Source organism: Thamnophis elegans, chromosome 5, assembly GCF_009769535.1.
Source record: "Thamnophis elegans isolate rThaEle1 chromosome 5, rThaEle1.pri, whole genome shotgun sequence".
In the NCBI taxonomy this organism is placed as follows: domain Eukaryota; kingdom Metazoa; phylum Chordata; class Lepidosauria; order Squamata; family Colubridae; genus Thamnophis; species Thamnophis elegans.
Window position 1 is genome coordinate 93826310 of NC_045545.1, and position 21150 is coordinate 93847459.

At 44.1% G+C, this 21150-nt stretch overlaps 1 protein-coding gene across 1 annotated transcript in view; it reads right to left on the bottom strand.

The window, feature by feature from the left end:
- SRMS (src-related kinase lacking C-terminal regulatory tyrosine and N-terminal myristylation sites) overlaps positions 1 to 21150 on the bottom strand; it is a 48865-nt gene that overhangs the window by 20927 nt on the left and 6788 nt on the right. Inside the window, exon 2 of the mRNA XM_032218529.1 lies at positions 1520 to 1641. Coding sequence (XP_032074420.1) covers positions 1520 to 1641 — 122 coding nt within the window. The remainder of the gene's footprint in view (positions 1 to 1519; positions 1642 to 21150) is intronic.

Genomic DNA, 21150 nt, shown 5'->3' on the forward strand with positions numbered 1-21150 from the left:
AAAACAATCACCAGCACCACCTAACTAAAGGCAAAACTCCGCATTAAAGGAAAGCAAAATAAATGACTTGAGTCTGCCTCCACCACCACTCCTGCGTCCTCGTTTTACCTGGTGTTGATTTGCCTGGCTGCAAAATATCCCAGTGGTTCCTATGGGAGGGAGGACAGAGAGCCACAAAGCTACCCTGTCACCCTTCTTCTTGGAAGACCTGCTTCTGTTGCTAGGAAATATGAGTGGGAGGCCAGGCAAAGCAGGAACTGCACAAAAAACGAGTAACCAAAACTGCCCTACAAGATCTACCAGTGTTTGGTTGTCTGTGAAAATAAACTAATTTTACAGTGTTTGATACTTCTGACAATTAAGCAGAATGGTGTTGGCTTTACAACTCAGTGCAAAATACATTAACCCAGGGGTCTCCAACCTTGACAACTTTAAGCCTGGCGGACTTTAACTCCCAGAATTCCCCAGCCAGCTTTGCTGGCTGGGGAATTCTGGGAGTTGAAGTCCGCCAGGCTTAAAGTTGTCAAGGTTGGAGACCCCTGGGTTAACCCATTTTTTTTCTTTCTTGGAAACTTCTTAAGAGGAGTTGGACCCCAAATCCCAGAATCCCCCCCCATCAGCCTTAAAGATATCCCCTCCCCTCCCTCTATTTCAGGGGCACAGTAAGGGAAATTCATTTCTGCACAAGGCAGAAAGTTCCAGAGTCCAGACAATTCTTAATGTGGGGCCCTTGGTGCTCTCTGAGCTTGGTTGTTTTCTTACAGATGTTTTCATTATCCAATTAGAGACCAAACTCCACATGTTACCTAGTTGGGTAATGAAGTATTTGCAAAAAAAAACAATCAAGAACCAAGGACCTGCAGTTGTCCTTCCTCTTTCCTCCTTTCCCCTTCCTCCTCTACAAACCCCACTTCCTTCTAGCACTGATGATGTTACCTAGTTGAGTAATGAAACATCTGCAAAAAAAAAAACAACCCACCAAGCTCAGAGAGCACCAAAGACCCCAATTTTAGCCAAGCTGGTGTCCACGATGGCGTGAATCTCTACCTGTTTTTATGTAGTAAAGAGCTTTGGTTGCAGAGGTGGTATTCTGCCGGTTCGGATTGGTTCGCCCGAACCCGTAATGGAAATCGTGGATGGCCTCGCCCACCTGCCCCGGCTCTATGGCATTCCATTTACGCCCCCTTTTTTTAGCTAAAGCACATGCGTGGAAGGCTGAGTGCATGCCCGTGCTCACATCTGCAAACCGGTAGGGAAAGTAAGTGAATGCCACCTGTGTTTGATTGTATTATCAGCCCCGCCATCTTGATGAGGACCATGGCTTGGTTTGATGATACCATCACAATCGCCATCTTGAGTTGGTTGACCATGTGACCATGGCAAGAGATAATGGAGAAGAATCCAGCTGGATCTTCAACATGGAAGACCCAGATCCAATTAATCCTAAAAACAATTCAACTTTGGACGTTGACTATGATAAGAGGTCCACCTGTGACATGAAGAGTAAGGTGTAGCTTACCCGACAGAGAGTATTCTCCCTTGTTACTCTCGCTGTCCCGAATAAGGAAGGAGCCGTGGTGATTTGGGGGAGAGAGAAGTAGCTGGTTCGCTTTATTTCTTGTGATTCCATTTATGTACCAACTATGAAGAAAAGAGACGGGAGCTGATTAAACTATAAGCCAACCTTTCAGTTGTCTTCAGTACAAGTAATAAGGAAAGAAAAACATTTCAAACTCCTAAGTCATGTTCAGGGCACCCCGGAAGTGTTTTCGGTTGTTCCAGATTTTTAAAAAAAAAATTGTTTTGTTTGAATTTTGTTTAAAAATATTTATACAGTGCTGGTACACTGGAACATGCCCGTGAGGTTTGAGACACGGTGTTTCATGCTTATCCTTTACATAAACAATGACATTCCATCATCTCTTGCAAAACAGTGATTCATTACTTTGGCTTCTCGTGCACTCAAATTTATCCGGAATATTTTCAAGTTCAGGAAAAAGACCAGTTCTGCTCATACCATCTCTCTGAGACTTTGTCCAGATATTTCCATGTTTTAACCATGATTAATTGGACGACTGTAATTAAAAAGGTATAGCCATTTCTTATTTGCAATGTTCTTTTTCTTCTTCTGGCCCTCAAGTAGGTGATGGATCCTTGGTGCTCTCTGAGCTTGGTGGTTTTCTTGCAGACGTTTCATTACTTCAGCTAGGGTAACATAATCAGTACTAGATAACATGATGATGTTACCTAGTTTGGGTAATGAAATGTTGGCAAGAAAACGGACAAGTTCAGAGAGCACCAAGGACCCCTTATTTCAACCATGAACTATAAATATTCTCCTTTATTGACATTAAAGTGGCTCAGTGTCTAAGACGCTGAGCTTGTCGATCAGAAGGTCGGCAGTTCAGCGGTTCGAATCCCTAGCACCGCATAACGGAATGAGCTCCCGTTACTTGTCCCAGTTTCTGTCAACCTAGCAGTTCGAAAGCATATAAAAATGCAAGTAAAAAAATAGGAGCCACCTTTGGTGCGAAAGTAACAGTATTCCATGCGCCTTCGGTGTTTAGTCATGCCGGCCACATGACCACAGAGACGTCTTTGGACAGCGAAGTCGGGAAAGCCTAGCACATATACACAAGGGGAACCTTTACTTTTGCCTTATTGACGTTATGTCACAAAGCTGGCTTTGGTGGGGATTGAATTGAATTATACAAGATTCAATCTTGGATATTCTCTTGTAGTTGCAATATTACAGCAGAGGTTGGCTGATGTTATACAAGGTTAAAGACTCTGTCAGGTATGACTCCTAGTGACTTTCATGGACACATCTTACCTGCAGTCTTACAATTGCTTTGGAGATCTCCCATCCAAACCTTAAGTAGGTGTGGCTCTCCAGTCCAAATGTACAGGTGTCTTATAGGTGGTCACTGGCTCAATAGTAGCAATTTTAAGAGGGATCTTGGATTGTCCCAGCAGACAATCACTTAAATATGAGCCAGCCTTGTGCTGCAGCTGCCAAAAAAGCCAATTCAGTCCTATGTTGCATTAACAGAGGGATAGAATAGCAATAGCAATAGCAGTTAGACTTATATACCGCTTCATAGGGCTTTCAGCCCTCTCTAAGTGGTTTACAGAGTCAGCATATTGCCCCCAACAATAATCCGGGTCCTCATTTTACCCACCTCGGAAGGATGGAAGGCTGAGTCAACCCTGTGCCGGTAAGATTTGAACAGCCGAACTGCAGAACTGCAGTCAGCTGAAGTAGCCTGCAGTGCTGCATTTAACCACTGCGCCACCTCGGCTCTTCCCAAGATCATGTGAAGTACTAGTACTGTTTTATAAAACTTTAGTAAGACCACACCTGGAATACTGCATCCAGTTTTGGTTGCCACATTATAAAAACGACATTGAGACTTTGGAAAGAGTGCAGAGAAGAGCAACAAAGATGATTAGAGGACTGGAGGTTAAAACATATGAAGAACACTTGCAGGAATAGGGTTTGTCTTAGTCTAATGAAAAGAAGGGCTGGGTGAGGGGACATGACAGCAGCGTTCCAATGTTTGAGGGGCTGCCACAAAGAACCTATTTTCCAAAGCACCAGTAGGCAAGACTAGAAACACGAGATGGAAACTAACCAAAGACAGAAGCAACCTAGAACTCAGGAGAAACAGAACAATTAATCAGTGGAACGGCTTGTCTCCAGAAGTTGTGGGTGCAATCCATCACTGGAAGTTTTTAAGAAGAGTTTGGACAACCATTTGTCTGATGGTAGTAGGGCAGTGGTGGGTTTCAAAAAAAATTCGAACCTACTCTGTGGGTATGGCCTCCTTTGTGGGAGTGGCTTGCCGGCCATGTGACCTGGTGGGAGTGGCTTGCCAGCCATGTGTTTTCTCTCTCTCTCTCTCTCTCTCTCTCTCCCCCTCCTTCCTTTTGCCTCTCTGTCCCTTTTTCCTTTTTTTCTTTCATCTCTCTCACGTTTTCTTTCTTTTTTTCTTTCTTTTATTTATTTATTTCTTCCTTTCTCTTTCTCTCTCTCTGTGAGTCTGTGTGTGAGTCTGTGTGTGTGTGTGTGTGTGTGTGTGTGTGTGTGTGTGTGTGAGTGGTGGGTTACAAAAATTTTTGGAACTTCTTCTGTAGGTGTGGCCTGCTTTCTGGGTCCACTGGTGGAACCTCTTCTAGCCGGTTCGGTAGATTTGACGAACCCGTTCTACCGAATAGGTGCGAACTGGTAGGAACCCACCTCTGTAGTAGGGTCTCCTGCTTGAGCAGGGGGTTGGACTAGAAGACCTCCAAGGTCCCTTCCAACTCTTATTGTTCTGTTCCGTTTTGTACTGTTCAACCAAGTTCAGTTAGAAAGCTTCCACCGGCTTTGGTGGATTAAAATTACAAGATGCTATTAAACACTCATAAAGAAATGGCCTTCATCTCCCCCTACCACAAATAGAGAGAAAAAAAATCAGAGCAAAGGGAGCAGGCATGTTCCAATGAAGCAATTACAGGCATGGAAAGTTTTGAGCAAGTGGTCTTCATCAAAAGAAAAAGAGCTCCAAGGTAGATTTCTCATCTCAAACCTCAATGGAATAATTAGCCTTTCTTTTGTTTTAGTTCCCTGCAAGAACAGTCTTGTTTAAAGCTTTCGGTTAAGTAAAGGCGTCCTGACATGTGCTGGAAAGAATGAACCTCTTTCAGCGAGGGCTGAATTTTTATTCTTCCAACTTTCTCATTCCTCTGTTGTTATTGCTGTTATTAATATTTCCCATTCCTGTTTCCAGCCACCTTTCCCCACAATTGGTTTTCCTATCCCTTCCAGATCCAAGGCCACTACACAACCCATGCTCTGTCCATAGACAGGGTCTCAAAGGGCAAGATACAAAATACAAGCTGGTCGGATATGATCTTGTCGACCACCCTCACTCTGTCAAGGACCTTGGAGTAGTCACCTCAAATGATCTACCGTATTTTTGGAATATAAGACGCACCTTTTTTCCTCAAAAAAGAGGCTGAAAATCTGGGTGCATCTTATACACCGAATACAGCATTTTTTTGCCTCCCGAAGCCTCGTCCCTTCACCAAAATGGCCGTGCATATCCTTATGGAGGCTTTTAGAGAGCTCCTGGGGGGTGGGGAAGGCAGAAATGAGCAGAAAATGGGCCATTTTTGCCTCCCGCAGCCCCCAGCAGCACTCTATAAGCCTCCATAAGGCTATGAATGCAATTTTTTAATAAAAAATGGGCCCATTTTCACAAAAAAACCAGGCTGTTTTTTTGCTCGTTTTTGGGCCCCTCACCCCCCCAGGAGCACTCTGCAAGCCCCCCGAGGCTATTCATGCCTCTTTTTTTTTTTTTTTTGAAAAAAAAACGGGCCCATTTTCGGGAGGTTTGCAGAGTGCAAAAACTTTTTTTTTTCCTTTTAGAAAGCTCTTTAGCTGATTGATGAGAATTACATTGATTAAGTGCTGTGCCAGCAGAAACACCTACCTATCTACTGTATTTCTCTCTATATATATATTTTTCTCTCTCTCTCTACCTACCTACCTACCTACCTACCTACCTACCTACCTACCTACCTGCACACACTCTCTCTCTCCCTACCTACCTACTGTATTTCTCTCTCTTTCTCTTCCTGTCTCTCCCTCTATCTATCTACTTACTTTAAAAAAAATTGCCTCTTCAAAACCTTGGTGCGTCTTATACTCCAGTGCATCTTATATTCCGAAAAATATAGCAAGTGCCAGAGCTCACTGTAACAGCAAAAAAGGCATTAAGTGTTGTTAACCTAATTTTGCAAAGCTTCTTCTCCGGTAATATTGTACTGCCAACAAAGGCATACAAAATCTTTGCCAGACCAATTCTCGAATACAGCTCGTCTGCCTGGAATCCACACTTTATATTGGACATTAATACAATTGAGCGAGTCCAGAGGTATTTCACAAGAAGAGTCCTCCGCTCCTCTGTTCACAATAGAATCCCTTATGCCACCAGCCTTGAAATTTTGGCCTTGGACAATCTGGAATTGTGCTGCCTGTGGTCGGACCTAAACATAGTACGCAAAATTGTCTGCTACAACATCCTACCTGTCAATGACTTCTTCAGCTTCAACTGCAATAACACACGGGAAAACAAGAGATACAAACTCAAGGTAAACTGCTCCAAACTTGCAGAAAATATGATTGGATGGTGGGGAAATGAAAGGACTTATATAGAGCCACCAAAAAAAGCACCTTTGGGACAATCTCCTGTTTTGATATCTGAGTAAATCATCACCTACTATTTGCTCTGTCTTCTTCTTGGCTTCTGGCCCCATAAAACCCAACTGTTCAAATGTTCTGAACCAGAGGTCTTCAAACTTGGCAACTTTAAGACTTGTGGACTTCAACTCCCAGAATTCTCCAGCCAGCTATGCTGGCTGGAGAATTCTGGGAGTTGAAGTCCACAAGTCTTAAAGTTGCCAAGTTTGGGTACCCCTGCTCTAAACTCTCTTTGCATATTGGAGAGACAAAAACTCCTGGGAACGGACACCTCCCTGCAGTAAACGTTGCATCACAGATACCCTGTAATAATGAAGATATGTCATAAGATCCAGACCAAGTGATTCACACATCTCTGCGATTTTCTTCCACCTGGTCCATCAAGAGAAAATGATAAAAGCTTCTCCAGAAGGGAAGGTGATGGAATGAGACATCAAAGAAGGTTGTGGACGCCCCATCAGAGCTCCAGCCTGGAGCTATGAACGTTCTGAGAGAAGGATAGGTCTTATAGCAGGGAATGGAAGACAGCTCTCCTCTTCATTCCCTAAATGGGGCAGAGGAATCTGAAAGTACCATAGAACTCCGTAAAACACCATTCTGGCCTCACGTTTTTTCTTCAGGTAGAACAAGCCAAGCCAGCCAGAAGATATTAGCATTACTTTAGACCACACTTGGAATACTGCATCCAGTTTTGGTCCCCACAATATAAAAAAAGATGTTGAGACTCTAGAAAGAGTGTAAAGAAGAGCAACCAAGATGATTATTAAGGGACTGGAGGATGTAATTTGACCCTGGGCAGCTTGTAAACAAATAACGTATTTTTCGGAGTATAAGACGCACCAAGATTTTGAAGAGGCAAATTTTTTAAAAAAGTTTTTGGACTCTACAGACCTTCCAAAAACGGCCCATTTTTTGCAAAAATGGGCCCGTTTTTTGTCAAAATAAGGGCATGCATAGCCTTTAGGAGGCTTATAGGGTGCTCCTGGGGGCTGAAGGGACAAAAATGAGCAAAAAATGGTGGAAGCCTCCTAAAGGCTATGCACGGCCATTTTTGTGAAGGGGGTGGGGTTTTGGGAGGCCAAAAATGCTACATTCAGTGTATAAGATGCACCCAGATTTTCACCCTCTTTTTTGAGGAAAAAATGTGCGTCTTATACTCCGAAAAATACAGTAGGTTTGTATTGTTCTGTAGGAAGTTAGCACTCACCGCTCTCCAAGAAAAATGAAATATTTTAGGAAATATTAAAAGGACAGAACATTTCCCATAAAAGGGAGTCAGAAACTCAGCCCCCCCGCCGCAACTTTGTCAATGGGCCATTAATGCCTGAGCCAGTCTATTCTACATAACAAATATCTACCTCCTCCAGGGAGAACCATAATAAGAATCCCAAAGCCCTTTCATTACATCATCACCCAGCAAGGCTCAACCAAGCCTGGACAGCCTACTGAGGTGTCCCTGCATGGCCCCATGAGAGTCTGATAACAAATCAGAATACAAGCTCAAATTCAAAAGCCCAGAGAGGGCATAAAACTCAGGCACTCTCAGCATCTCTCCCTTTTTTTCCTTCACCCAACATCTTCAAGGCACGTGATCCTGTCCACCATTAAAACCATCTTTCCAAGCAGCCACCATGTTTCCGGCGTCTTTCTCCCCACTTGGAACTGAACCCAGAGGGACATTTCTTCCAACACTTCCTTCCTTGGGTTTTCTTTTTCTCCGCAATAATTGCCCCGTTGGGACAGTTGAACACAATAGCAAATCAATAAAACTGTCCAAGAAAGAAAGAAAAAAAAAAAAAAGAAATATCATGGAGCCCATTGATCGCTGATATTTATTGATTTAATTTATATCCTTCCTTTTCATCCAGGTGCTCAGCACAGCGTTCCCTCCTTTTCTTGGTCTCCACAACAACCCTGTGAGGATGGTTGAGCTGAGAGGGGGGAGGGAGGGAAGGAGGGAGAGAGAGGGAGAGGGAGAGGGAGAGGGAGAGGGAGAGGGAGAGAGAGAGAGAGAGAGAGAGAGAGAGAGAGAGAGAGAGATTGGCTCAAACTCCCTTAGTCTGTGGCCGAGGGAAGATTAGAATCTGGGACTCTCGGAGGCCAGTCCATGACCTTCACCACTACACCATTTTGATTCTTCCTTTTGCTCTGTGCAATCTTCATGTCTCCAAATTAAATCAGCGTGTTTTTTTCTGATCTGAGCAGCTTCCAAATAGGTGAACTTCAACTCCCAGAATTCTCCTCAGTGGCCATTCTGGCTGAAGAATTCTGAGAACTGAATGTACTCCCCCTCCCCACTAGAAATTAACCAGGTGGAAAACCTGTCATGCCCGCAAGCCATCTTTTCTTTTGGACTTCAAGCCTGCCACACTGTCTACTGTCTACTTTCCATTGTGGGGGGAAAAGGGAGGGGGGATTATACAGAGTTGGGTGATATGCAGCCATAATAACATTCTTCTTAGAAAGCCAAGGTCATCTTTGTCTCTGGAACTGGCTGGAACTGGATGGGTGGAATCTATCCTTGTGGCAGTGGAAGATTGGACCATGTGATGGACTTGTGGATGTGGGGGCAAGATCTTGAACTTTCAACTGGGTGGGGAAAAACTGGAAGCTTTCAGACTCGGGTTTTCCCAGATGTGCCAACCTGGCTCTTCTAATAAATTGGAACTTTGAGGAATCCTTTGCCTCAAACTCTAATTTAATTTTGGATGCTATTTGGAACCCTGACAAAAGCCTTGCTTAGATATATGTAACTAAGAAATCTGAAAATGATTTATTAGCTGGTTGGATTAGGGAATCCTGGGCAAAATGCCTGGACTGAAACATCATTTTTGTATGCTGGAATATATAGCATGTCTGGCAACAATTTCACAATCTGGATGTGAATTAAGCCTAAGGCCACTTAACGTTTCTCTCTATGGCAGTTGGTTGGGAGGCCTGGTGCGAAGGAACTCTGTGCAAGTCAATGGAGATAATAAGCTTCTCATTTTATTTAAAGAGACAAACAAGGCAGAAGTGATAATTTTGCAAACAAGCCAGGATCATAAGCCAGCTTTAACTCATGGTTTTGTCAACAATGAAGCTGACCTGACTGAGGCCATTTTGAGGCTTCAGGGCTTCTTATTTCTGGCTTCTCTGGGACTTGTTAAGTGCCATTAAATCAGAGGTGGGTTCCTACCAGTTTGCACCTATTCGGTAGAACCGGTTCGTCAAATCTACCGAACCGGTTAGAAGAGGTTCCACCAGTGGACCCGGAAAGCAGGCCACACCTACAGAAGAGGTTCCGAAATTTTTTGAAACCCACCACTGGTCCTTGGATATGATTATTCTACACTATCATGCTCCTATTTATAAAACTCAGTGCCTCTGTGAAAGGTAAGGATGACTACTGCGTTTGTGATGCAATCAGAACATTGCGTGTGTTGAAGTTGTTTTAACGCAAACCAAAGATGCCTTTTAAAAAACAAGTTTACATCATATTCTTATGCATGCCAGTGCTGTGTGTGAGGTAATTTAAGGTGGTTCTGACAAGTGTCGTCGGGATCTTCATATCTGGTTACATGGGCGGCAAGCCACTCCCATCCGGTCACATGGGCGGCAAGCCACTCCCCCATAGGAGGCCACACCCACAGAGTAGGTTCGAACAATTTTTGAAACCCACCACTACATTAAATGATGGTCTATCTCAGCCATTCCATAGATTTTTTTCCATAATGATCTGTTCTTAAACCTGTCCTTCAGCTCTTCTAACAGTATCCAAAGCATCAGAAGGCAGGAGAAAGAAGCAACGGATGGAAACTAATCAAGGAGAGATCCAAGCTACAACTAAGGAGGTGTCAGGGATCCAAGTAACACCTCCAACGAAAGAAGACTCCAAGACTTGAGGTTCCTCAAAGTTCCATTTTATTAGAGATGTCCTATTGGCACATCTGGGAAAACCCGAATCTGAAAGGTTCCAGGTTTTCCCCACCCAAACGAAAGTTCAAGTCCCTGCCCAGCACCCACATGTCCATCACATGGCCCAATCAGGCACCGTCCCAACTGGAGATGCCTCCCAGTCACACCCCTCCAGGTGCAGGGCAAGACGTCCTTGACTCTCTGAGAAAGGAATGTTAATTTGACTATATCTACCCCATTCCATATAATCCCCCCTCCCGTTTTCCCACAGCAATAAATGTGGCCCAATGCAAAAGATGGCTTCCAGGCCTGACAGGAGGAAATTCCTATCACTGAGAACAATTAATTAGTGGAAGGACTTGCCTCCAGAAGTTGTGAATTCTCCAACACTGGAAGTTTTTAAGAAGAGATTGGATAACCATTGTTCTGAAGTGATGTACGGTCAGGGTGGTTGGATTAGAAGACCTCCAAGGCCCCTTCCAACTCTTATTGTTCTGTTCCGTTTTGTACTGTTCAACCAAGATCAGCTAGGAAGCTTCCACCGGCTTTGGTGGATTAAAATTACAAGATTATTCTGTTGCTTTCATTGCCACCGTAACTGAATTCATCCACATTGCTGCTGGTCATCTTCTCTTTCCTTCCACCTTTCCCAGAATTATGGACTTTTCTAGATCTTCACATAAAGTGTCAAAAAGATGAATAATTCAAGGCAAGTCAGACGCGCCTGGAGCGATAACGCTGGTTGATTCGTTGGATGATCCATCGGTTTGTTTCCTTGGCTGTCCATGCTTTTTTCTCGGGAGTCTTCTTCAACACTAAAGTTCAGACATGCTCTTCCTCTTCTGCTTCTTCAAAATCCAATTTTTGCTCCTTAGAGTATCACAGGGAATAGTATGGCTTGCACAGTTTTGATCTTGGTAAGTATAGACGCATCACAGCCTCCAGGCCTGAGGAAAGGGGGGTTCAGCTGGCACATTGTTCCGGGGCCCATGGAATACAAAGGGGGCCCATGAAGGGGAATTTTTATAAAACCAATTTTTTAAAAAGAAAAACAATATTGGATGTATACTTTATACTCTATACTTAAATGGTGAACATGTTAATGGAGTCATGTTAAGGGGTGGGTTCCGGCTGCCACTACTGCTGGTTCGCTCAGGGATGCTCAGCACGCATGCGCTTGATGTGCATGCATGCACAGTGCAACAAAAATTGCTCTGCACATGCACAGAAGGCAAAAATAAGATGGCGCCGCCTATGGCGCCACCGAGAGAAGTGGTTCAAGGGCGTGGCAGGCCTGGGTCGCTGCCAGTTCCAGCGACTCAGGCCATTAAGTTACTACTGGTTCAGCCGAACCGGGCCGAACCAGTAGGAATCCAGCCCTGGTCATGTTGCCTAATGAAAGAGATGCACAAAGGAGGGGAATGAGGGGCTCCCACCCACCCCACTGATCACGCTAATACCACATGTGGCTCAGTGCTACCACCTGGGCATGCGCCTCCCCAGCAACCTCAATTGACTTCTTCCATCACTCCCTTTCTTTCACCCTTCCCTTCCCTGAAGACGCGATTTCACTTTCTGCGCAGGCGCAGATTTACAGCCACTCGTGGGAGGGCGAAGTAAAGAAAGTCAACCCACCTGTGCCTCGTTTTAAGCAGGCGGGTACCTGGATGGATAGTGCAACTGTTCCACGGGGTGGGGGTGGGGGATGCATTGGAGTGTTTGGGTGCATGCGCACTGTCGCGCTCCGGTCCTTTTTCTCTTGAGTCGGGGCATCCTGCGGACTGCTGCCCAGGTGGGGCTGAAGGGGAGGGGCCTGGCTTGAGCCAACCCTGCTCCCGTGGGGGAGTTGAGTGGATCAGGTGGAAAAGTGGGGCCCATATTATTTATTTATTTATTTGTTTGTTTGTTTGTTTGTTTGTTTATTTATTTGACTTATATACTGCTTCATAGGGCTTTCAGCCCTCTCTAAGCGGTTTACAGATTTTTAGCAAATTGAGTCAGCAAATTGCCCCCACAGTCTGGGTCCTCATTTCACCCACCTCAGAAGGATGGAAGGCTGAGTCAACCTTGAGCCGGTGAGATTTGAACCGCTGAACTGCAGATAACAGTCAGCTGAAGTGGCCTGCAGTACTGCACCCTAACCACTGCGCCACCTCGGCTCCTATATTAGTCTTTTTTTTTTTAAATAAACTTTTTTATTTTTTCATTTTCATACAAATAACCACATGTATACCATTACATAACCATCGCTATTTTGTATTATTAAATATTATGTCAATTCGCCTTACCATCAACCTCCCAAGAACTATCATTGGCTCTTCTGCTCTCCTTACACCATATTTGTATCCGATCCATCACTTTCTTCTCCCTCTCTCCTCCTCCCTACCTCCTTTCTTCCCTCTGTCATCCTTCTCTTCTCTACTTCCCCTTCCTCTCTCCTTCTCCTCTTTCCACTCCTTCTTTCTCTCCTCCTCTCCCCCCCTGCTCTCTCTCCTAGCCTTCTCTTCTTTCTTCCTCTTGCCTCCTTCCTCTCTTCCACACTCCTCATCTCATTTACATGGTGTATTTCAGCATCTGAGTGGGCCCCATATTAGTCTTGTTCCAGCACTTAATAATCCTCTTGGCATCCCTGACAGCCTCTGAAGCCAAAGCCTTCATGGCTGCTCCAACACCAAACGTTAACAGCGTTAATACTTTTCTTATCCTCCTTCCTAAAGTCCAATTTTCACTTCCACAGAGTTCACATAGAACCCCACTGCCTACCTTATTCTAATTTCATTGTTTTTCAGGATTCGGGTTTGGCTGGTGTAGAGAAAAGTAGGACAAGGGGTGACATGATAACAATATTCCAGTATTTGAGGGGCTGCCACAAAAGAAGAGGGGGTCAGCTTGTTCTCCAACGCATTAGAGGGTAGGACAAGAAACAACGGATGAAAATTAATCAAGGAGAGAAGCAGCCTGGAATTAAGGAGAAACTTCCTAACAGTGAGGACAATTAACCAGTGGAACGGTTTACAATTAGAAGTTGTGGGTGCTTCATCACTGGAGTGCCCTGTTTTGGCCGGCAGGGTCTTGCAGGAGGTGTCCATCCCATCTCCCCCTCTCCCCCCCCCCCCGCAGCCAGCCTGTGGAGGAGAACTACAATGCTGATCCAGTTTGACACCCCTGGTATAGGATCTCCTGCCATGACCAGAGAGTTGGATTAGGAGACCTCCAAGGTCCTTTCCAGCACTATCATTCTATGGGTCATTTTTAGAAGATTCCCCAGCCTGGCATTTCCTACTGGCTTGCATCCAAATGCCATTCTAATCCTCATGAGCATTTTTGAGCTCACCCGAGTTGAAATGCTTACTGTCACCAGCGATGATTCAATGGAACAGGATGCCAAAAATGCCATCTTAGTCAGTGTCCTTCTCCTGAGCTCCCACCAATTCCTTTCAATCAGTGCTCCATACACAGAGAAAACAAATCACCATTTCCTTCCTTTGATTCATTATTTTTCAGCGCACTCATTGGTAAGCATTGTCTGAAAACTACCAAGTTCAGAAAACTACCAAGGACCCCACAGTCCTCTTCCTCCTCCTCTGCTCTGACCGAGGCTTCCCAAGAGTCTGAAACAAACTCCTTGTCTTGTCAAAAAACCCTTTTATTAATATGCTGTGAATTCTGCTCATTCACATCCAGCAAAGTCTTTTGAGGGAGGATTTACAGTCACAGACCTTATCTGGCTTGGAGAGCTGCCAGGCTGATAGCTGCAAAACTTGGCAAGGAGTCTTGGAGAGTCACCAACCAACCAATTAAGCGAACTAATTGTCTCCTGCAAACTCCACTCCCCTTTCGCTCCTCTTTTATCTCCTCTGGGAGGGGCCATTCATGTCCATCTGTAGCCTTACTCCCAAGTTGACCCCTGTTCTTTAGCTGTTCCCTTCATTTGGCAACTCTGCGCATGCGCACACTGGGAACAGGCTGTTCGTCTGCCTCACTGATGTCTGATTCTGAAGATATTTGATAACTGGCATACGGCCCTGGCCCCCTTTCCCTGACACAGAGCACTCATCAGAGCCTTCCCCAGACTCCAGGACTGTCTCATGTTCCTCCCCAACCTTCTCACTGTCTGAATCTGCTGCCAGCTCTGTTGGCCGGTGGTGGGCCACAATGTCCTCTTCTTCCCAAACCTCACTCCCTTCTAATACTGATGATGTTACCTAGTTGGGTAATGAAACGTTTGCAAGAAAACCATCAACTTCAGAGAGGACCAAGGACCTGACAGTTCAACCTCGAGCTAAAAATATTCTCTTCTACTGGTGCTTTTTGGTCTTTTTGACCTCACATGGAAAAGACCTGCTGATCTGCTCCTCTACAAAGCAATTGCTCATCCAGCAAGTTGGAAAAATCCCATATATTCTTCATAATTGCGTAACATTCGCCTGCAGCTTCAACCTCAAGCTGTTGACTTCTCGTCTCAAAGTATTTTTGTCCTGATGGTGGAAATGTGACTATTTAGCATATATTTCTTGTTTGTTGAACCTGCCGTGCATTTATTTCCTTCTTCCTTGTTTATTGCAAGCTATAATTAACCAGACAATTGGAACGAAGTACTTCTCATTTTGAAGCAGACTCTTCAGAACTGAAAACAAGGACCTTGACAGCATTTCTCACCTCATAAATTCACCTCATAAGTCTGGAGTAACTTAGCCACATTCTGACGTACTGAGGCGCTGTTTGAATTTCTACATTACTTGTTCTGACTTTTTTAAAAATGCCTTCGATATCAAATTGTAAATGCAAAGCAATTTACAGACGTGTCCTTGAGGGTGAGTAAGGTGTTCCATTTCAGATTGCTGCATTCTTAATTTTTATTATGATGGTTAAGCCATGCAAAGTCAGATTGGAATGAACTAAGAAAACAGAGGGAAGAAATGATTCAATGTTATTCTTGATTCTTTTTTTAAAAAGATTTGGGGTTCAGTGTAATGAACCTGTTTATATTTCATATGTTTTTGCTTATTAACAGGTGGAAATAAATATTTAGGAATTCCAGAACTGGTACGAATTCATCGCTGGAGTGGGAACATGTTAAGTGCCAAGGAATTTTTGGGATCCAGTGGGATCCATGCACAACCCCAGGAGGCCACTTTAGGGAACTTTTCTGAAGTTAAAAGAAAATCACAAAAACAATAACTAGGGTATGAAAATGTTTTCTCCTTTCTGCTCTCTAACTTTGATTATTTTCTTGTAGACATTTCATTACCCAACTAGGTAGTATCATAGTCCAGATCCCATTCCTTTCTACAACTGATGAGATTATCTACTTAGGTAATCAAACATCTGCAAGAAGACAACCAAGCTCAGAAAGCAACAAGGACCTCACAATAATAGTAATCCTCATCCTCCTCTTCACAAACCCAACTCCCTTCTAGCATTGATGATGTTACCTAGTTGGGTAATTAAATGTCTGCAAGAAAACAACCATGCCCAGAAAGAACCAAGGATCCCATATCCCCCTCCTCTTCTTCCTCCTTCTCGCAACCCAACTTCCGTCTAGCATTGATGATGTTACCTAGCTGGGTCATGAAACGTCTGCAAGAAAAACACCAAGCTCAGAGGAGGACTCCGCAGTTCAAGCCTGAGCAACAAATATCCTCTTCCAAAGTGTTCCTGGACCAGGTATGTCCTGTTCATGATAAGAGCAATGCCTGATTTTGGACAGGAGAATCCACCTACGCACCACAGTATTAAAAAAAACCGATTGAAAAACAACAGGAAACAAAGTGACTTGTAGAACCAGTGGAAAAACATTTTAATGGAGGAAATCTCCTCCAACGTAGATGACACGGTGACATTTTGCAGATAGTAAGTGACCAAGCGGATCAGAACTGTGGTGACATTCCATGGAAATGAAAGCTGGACTTTGAAGAGGCAGGAGAAGGAGGGTATAGGTGGCTTTGAATTTTGGTGTTGGAAAAAGACTCCTGAGAATGCCATAGACCACCAAGAAAATAACAGAGTTGGAGGGGACCTTGAAGGTCTTCTAGTCCAACCCCCTGCACAAGTAGAAGACCTGTACCATTATAGACAAGTGTCTGTCCAATCTCTTCTTGAAAACTTCCAGTGTTGGAGCATTCGCAACTTCTGGAGGCAACTTGTTCCACTGGTTAATTATTCTCACTGTCAGGAAATTTCTCCTTAGTTCTAGGTTGCTCCTCTCCTTGATTAGTTTCCACCCATTGTATCTTATCTTGCTCTCAAGTGCCTTGGAGAATAGTTTGACTCCCTCTTCTTTGTGGCAGGCCCTCAAATATTGTAACACTGCTATCATGTCTCCCCTAGTCCTTCTTTTCATTAACCTAGACATACCCATTTCCTGCAACCGTTCTTCATATGTTTTAGCCTCCAGTCCCCTAATCTTCTTTCTCGTTCTTCTCTGCACTCTTTTCAGAGTCTCAAGGTTTAATAACAAATAAACCATCATCAAACAAATCAACCAGAGTTTCTAGTCAAGACACAAATGACTAGGCTCAAATTATCCCATTTCGGAAAAATTATGTGAAGACCAGGGGTTGGATCCTACTGGTTTAATAAACAGTTCGCTTAGCTCATATTTCACTGAAAAATTGACATGATCATTTTTCCCCACATACAACCGTTGCAGCATCCCGATGGTCACACGATCAAAATTCAGACGCTTGGCAACTGGCTCACATTTATGACCGTTGCCATGTCCCATGGTCACATGATCCCCTTTTGCGACCTTCTGACGAGCAACGGGGGAATCCGATTCACTTCACAAGTGATACTCATTTATCAACGGCAGCGATCCGCTTAAAAACTGCAGCATGACAAGTCGTAAAATGGGACAACCCCCCCCTTAACAAATGTCTCACTTAATAACAGAAACTTTAGGCGCAATTGCGGCCATAAGTCGAGGACTGCTTGCGAGTTGCAAAAAATTGACTCTCGGGAGCCGAATTGCTCAGGTGCAGAGCCAGCTGTGAGTGTTGTGAAATTGAATGAATTAGTCCCGGCTTTTCCAGCCTTAAAACTGATTGGGCAGACCGCCCAACTTTGGCCATTAAGTCGCTGTTCCAGCCCATTAACTGTACTTTCATCTTCATTTTAGCGAAGGAGTTTTATTTTCAGCCACTTAAAATAACTATAATTTTCAGGGAGGAGGCCTGTGTGGATCCTGGGGACAAGGCTGATAAAGGTTAGACCAGCTTGACAGCTGGCTGAAAAATAATTTCCTTCACTTGGACAGGATGAGAAGGATTGTTTCAACACCCTCCCTCTCCCTCCCCCCCAAAATAAAGAAAACACATTAGGAAGGGCAGCAAATACCTGTAGGGTGCTTCATATAAATCATCCTGTCCAAACAGGATTTGGAGGGGAGCATTTTCTCGCAATTGTTTTCCCATCTGGAGCATATTATTACTCAGCCAAACTTCCCCCCCCCCCAGGAGTGGTGTCACAAGGTTGGGTCAAAAAAAGTAAAAATGACAGCACAACGGTGTGATATAAACTAGTCTTTTCCTCTCGCAGATGGTCCTTGATTTGTGACCATAAGGGAGATAGGAATTTCCGTTTCTAAGGAGGTTATGTGAGTCACGACTCATGTTATGACCTTTTTGTTTTGCCATAGCTGTTAAGCAAATCACTGCGGTTGTTGAGTGAACCATGTGGTTGTTAAGTGAATCCAGTCCCCGTCCCCCCATTGTCTAGAGCCGGCTCGGAAGGTAGAAAACGGGGATCGTATAACCATGGGACTCTGCAACCACTGTAAAGATATGCTGGTTGTCTAGGGAGATTCTCCGTCATCCAGGTCATGGTTTTCCCAAGAGGAAACTGGACTTTCTGGTTTTTCTTTGAAGACGTTTCGCTTCTCATCCAAGAAGCTTCCTCCGCTCTGACTGGTCGGTGGGGAAGGAAAGGATTTATAATTGCTTGCGGACAGCTGGTCCTTTGCATCCTTTTAGAGATCCCTTGAGGCCACTTAGAGGTTTGTCTATGTCCTCAGAGTCCCCGGAGTGGTGCAAATGGGTGTGGAGCCTTCTTGGAATTGTTGAAAGGACCGGGTTGTGGAGCTATGTGCAGGATGTTTTTCTGCCTGGTGTCCCTTTGCTGTTGAAGACACACGCAGGCTGTTGGGGTTTGAGTCTGTGTTCTCTGCCCCTCAAAGTGAAGTGCAAATGGTCCCCGTAACCTGCCATTTTTCTGGAAATCCGTTCACACTCCCGCACAGTGGTGAAATGCAATTTTTTTTTTACTACGGGTTCTGTGGGCGTAGCTTGGTGGGTGTAGTGTGGCTTGGTGGGCAAGGCAGGAGACGGATACTGCAAAAGCTCCATTCCACCCCCCCCCCACTCTGGGGCTAGCCAGAGGTGGCATTTGCCAGTTCTCTGCCCTACTCAAAATTTCCACTTCCAGTTCTCCCAACTACTCAAAATTCACACTACTGGTTCTCCCAACTACTCAACATTTCCACTACCATTCTCCTAATTACTCAAAATTTCCTCTACCATTCTCCAAACTATTCAACATTTCCACTACCAGTTCTTCGAACTACTCAAAATTTCCCCTACCATTCTCCAAACTACTCAACATTTCTACTACCAGTTCTCCGAACTACTCAAAATTTCCCCTACCATTCTCCAAACTACTCAACATTTCTACTACCAGTTCTCCGGACTACTCAAAATTTCCCCTACTGTTCTTCAAACTATTCAACATTTCTACTACCAGTTCTCCAAACTTCTCAAAATTCCCACTACCGGTTCTCCTAACTACTCAAAATTTCCCCTACCGTTCTCTAAACTACTCAACATTCCTTCCTACCAGTTCTCCAGAACCTTTCAGAACCTGCTGGATTTCACCCCTGCTCCCGGACCATTTGAAGGGGGTTCATCCCAAAGTGCATAGATAAATGTCTATGGAGATTCTCAGTCATCCAGGTCATGGTTGTCCCAAAGGTGCTTGCCGGTTGCCAAGCACCCAAGCTTTGATCACATGACCGTGGGGATGCTGTGATGGTCGTAAGTGTGAGGAAGACATGTAAGTCACTTTTTTTCAAGGTTGTCCTTGACTTACAACCATTCATTTAATGACACTTTGTAGTTACAACAGAACTGAAAAAGTGACTTATGATCATTTTTCACACTTACGACCATTGCAACATCCCCATGATCACATGATCAAAATTCAGATGCTTGGGGCAACCGACTCACATTTATGACGGTTGCAGTGTCCGGGGGTGGTGGTGGTAATCCCCTTTTGCCACCATCTGACAAGCAGATGGGGAAGCCAGGTTCACTTAATAATCTTGTTACTAACTTACAAACTGCAGTGATTCACTTAAGGACAGTGGCAAGAAAGGTTGTAAAATGGGGCAACGTTCCCTTAACAACTGTCTTGCTCAGCAGCTTAAATTTCAGGCCCAATTGTGGTTGTATGTCAAGGACTACCTGCAAGTTCCAATGGTCACTAAATGAATGGTTGTAAGCTGAGAATTACCTCTATGTGCATTTCTTACATTTGTTTATGCCATTCTGGCTTTTTTTTAGCCACACCTTGTGAACATCCCTAATTCCAGAATATGATCTTTGCAAAAGCACAATTTTCTTATGGAATGGAAATGTCGGAAAGAGAATAGGATGGATGGATGGATGGATGGATGGATGGATGGATGGATGGATGGATGGATGGATGGATGGATGGATAGATAGATAGATAGATAGATAGATAGATAGATAGATAGATAGATAGATAGATAGATAGATGGAGGAGGAGGAGAAGAGGGGGAGGAAGAGGAGGAGAAGAGGAGGAAAAAGAGGAAGGGGAAGTAGTAGTAGTAGTAGTAGTAGTAGTAGTAGTAGTAGTAGTAGAAGAAGAAGAAGAAGAAGAAGAAGAAGAAGAAGAAGAAAGAGAAGGAGATGAAGCATTTGTCTTACTCTAATCGCAATTTATAACTCAGCTTAATTGAATCTGGGGTGCATCACATACAAAGAAACTCAATCAAGCAATTGAAGAAGAAGAAGAAGAAGAAGAAGAAGAAGAAGAAAGAGAAGGAGAGGAGAAGGAGAAGCAGAGAAAGAGGAGGAGGAGGAGAAATGTGAAAAACAGTCGTAAGTCACTTTTTTCAGTGGCCTTGCAACTTTGAGTGGTCACTAAATGAACTGTTGTAAGTCGAGGACTACCTGTACTGTATCTCTAGCAAGATCTGGGGAAGTAAAGAATCTAGGACAGATAAATAGAACTAGTAAAAATTCACACAGCTTTTTTCTGATATGCCTATTGCTTAGCAAGCATTTGTCTTACTCTAATCGCAATTTATAACTCAGCTTAATTGAATCTGGGGTGCATCACATACAAAGAAACTCAATCAAGCAATTGAAGAAGAAGAAGAAGAAGAAGAAGAAGAAGAAGAAGAAGAAGAAGAAGAAGAAGAAAGAGAAGGAGAGGAGAAGGAGAAGCAGAGAAAGAGGAGGAGGAGGAAGAGGAGCAGATGAAGAAGAGGAGAAGGAGGAGGAAGAGAAAGAAGTAGAAGTGGAGAAGGAGGAAGAAAAGAGAAGAAGGGGAGGAGGAAGGAGAAGGAGAAGAAAAGGGAAAAGAGGAGAAGGAGGAGAAGCAGAGAAAGAGGAGGAGGAAGAAGAGGAGGCAGAAGAGGAGCAGATGAAGAAGAAGAAGAGGAAGAAGAGGAAGAAGTAGAAGAGGATAAGGAGGAAGAGGAAGAGAGAAGAAGAGGAGGAGGACAAAGAAGGCGAAGGAGAAGAAAAGGGAAGAAAAAGAGAAGGAGAAGGAGGAAGAAGAAAAAGGAGAGGAGGAGAAGCAGAGAAAGAGGAGGAGGAGGAAGAAGAGGAGGAGGAGCAAATGAAGAAGAAGAAGAGAAGGAGGAAGAAGAGGAAGAAGTAGAAGAGGAGAAGGAGGAAGAGGAAGAGAAAAGAGGAGTAGGAGAGGAAGGAGAAGGAGAAGAAGAGGGAAAGAAAGAGGAAGAAATCTTTTTAAAAAGTCAT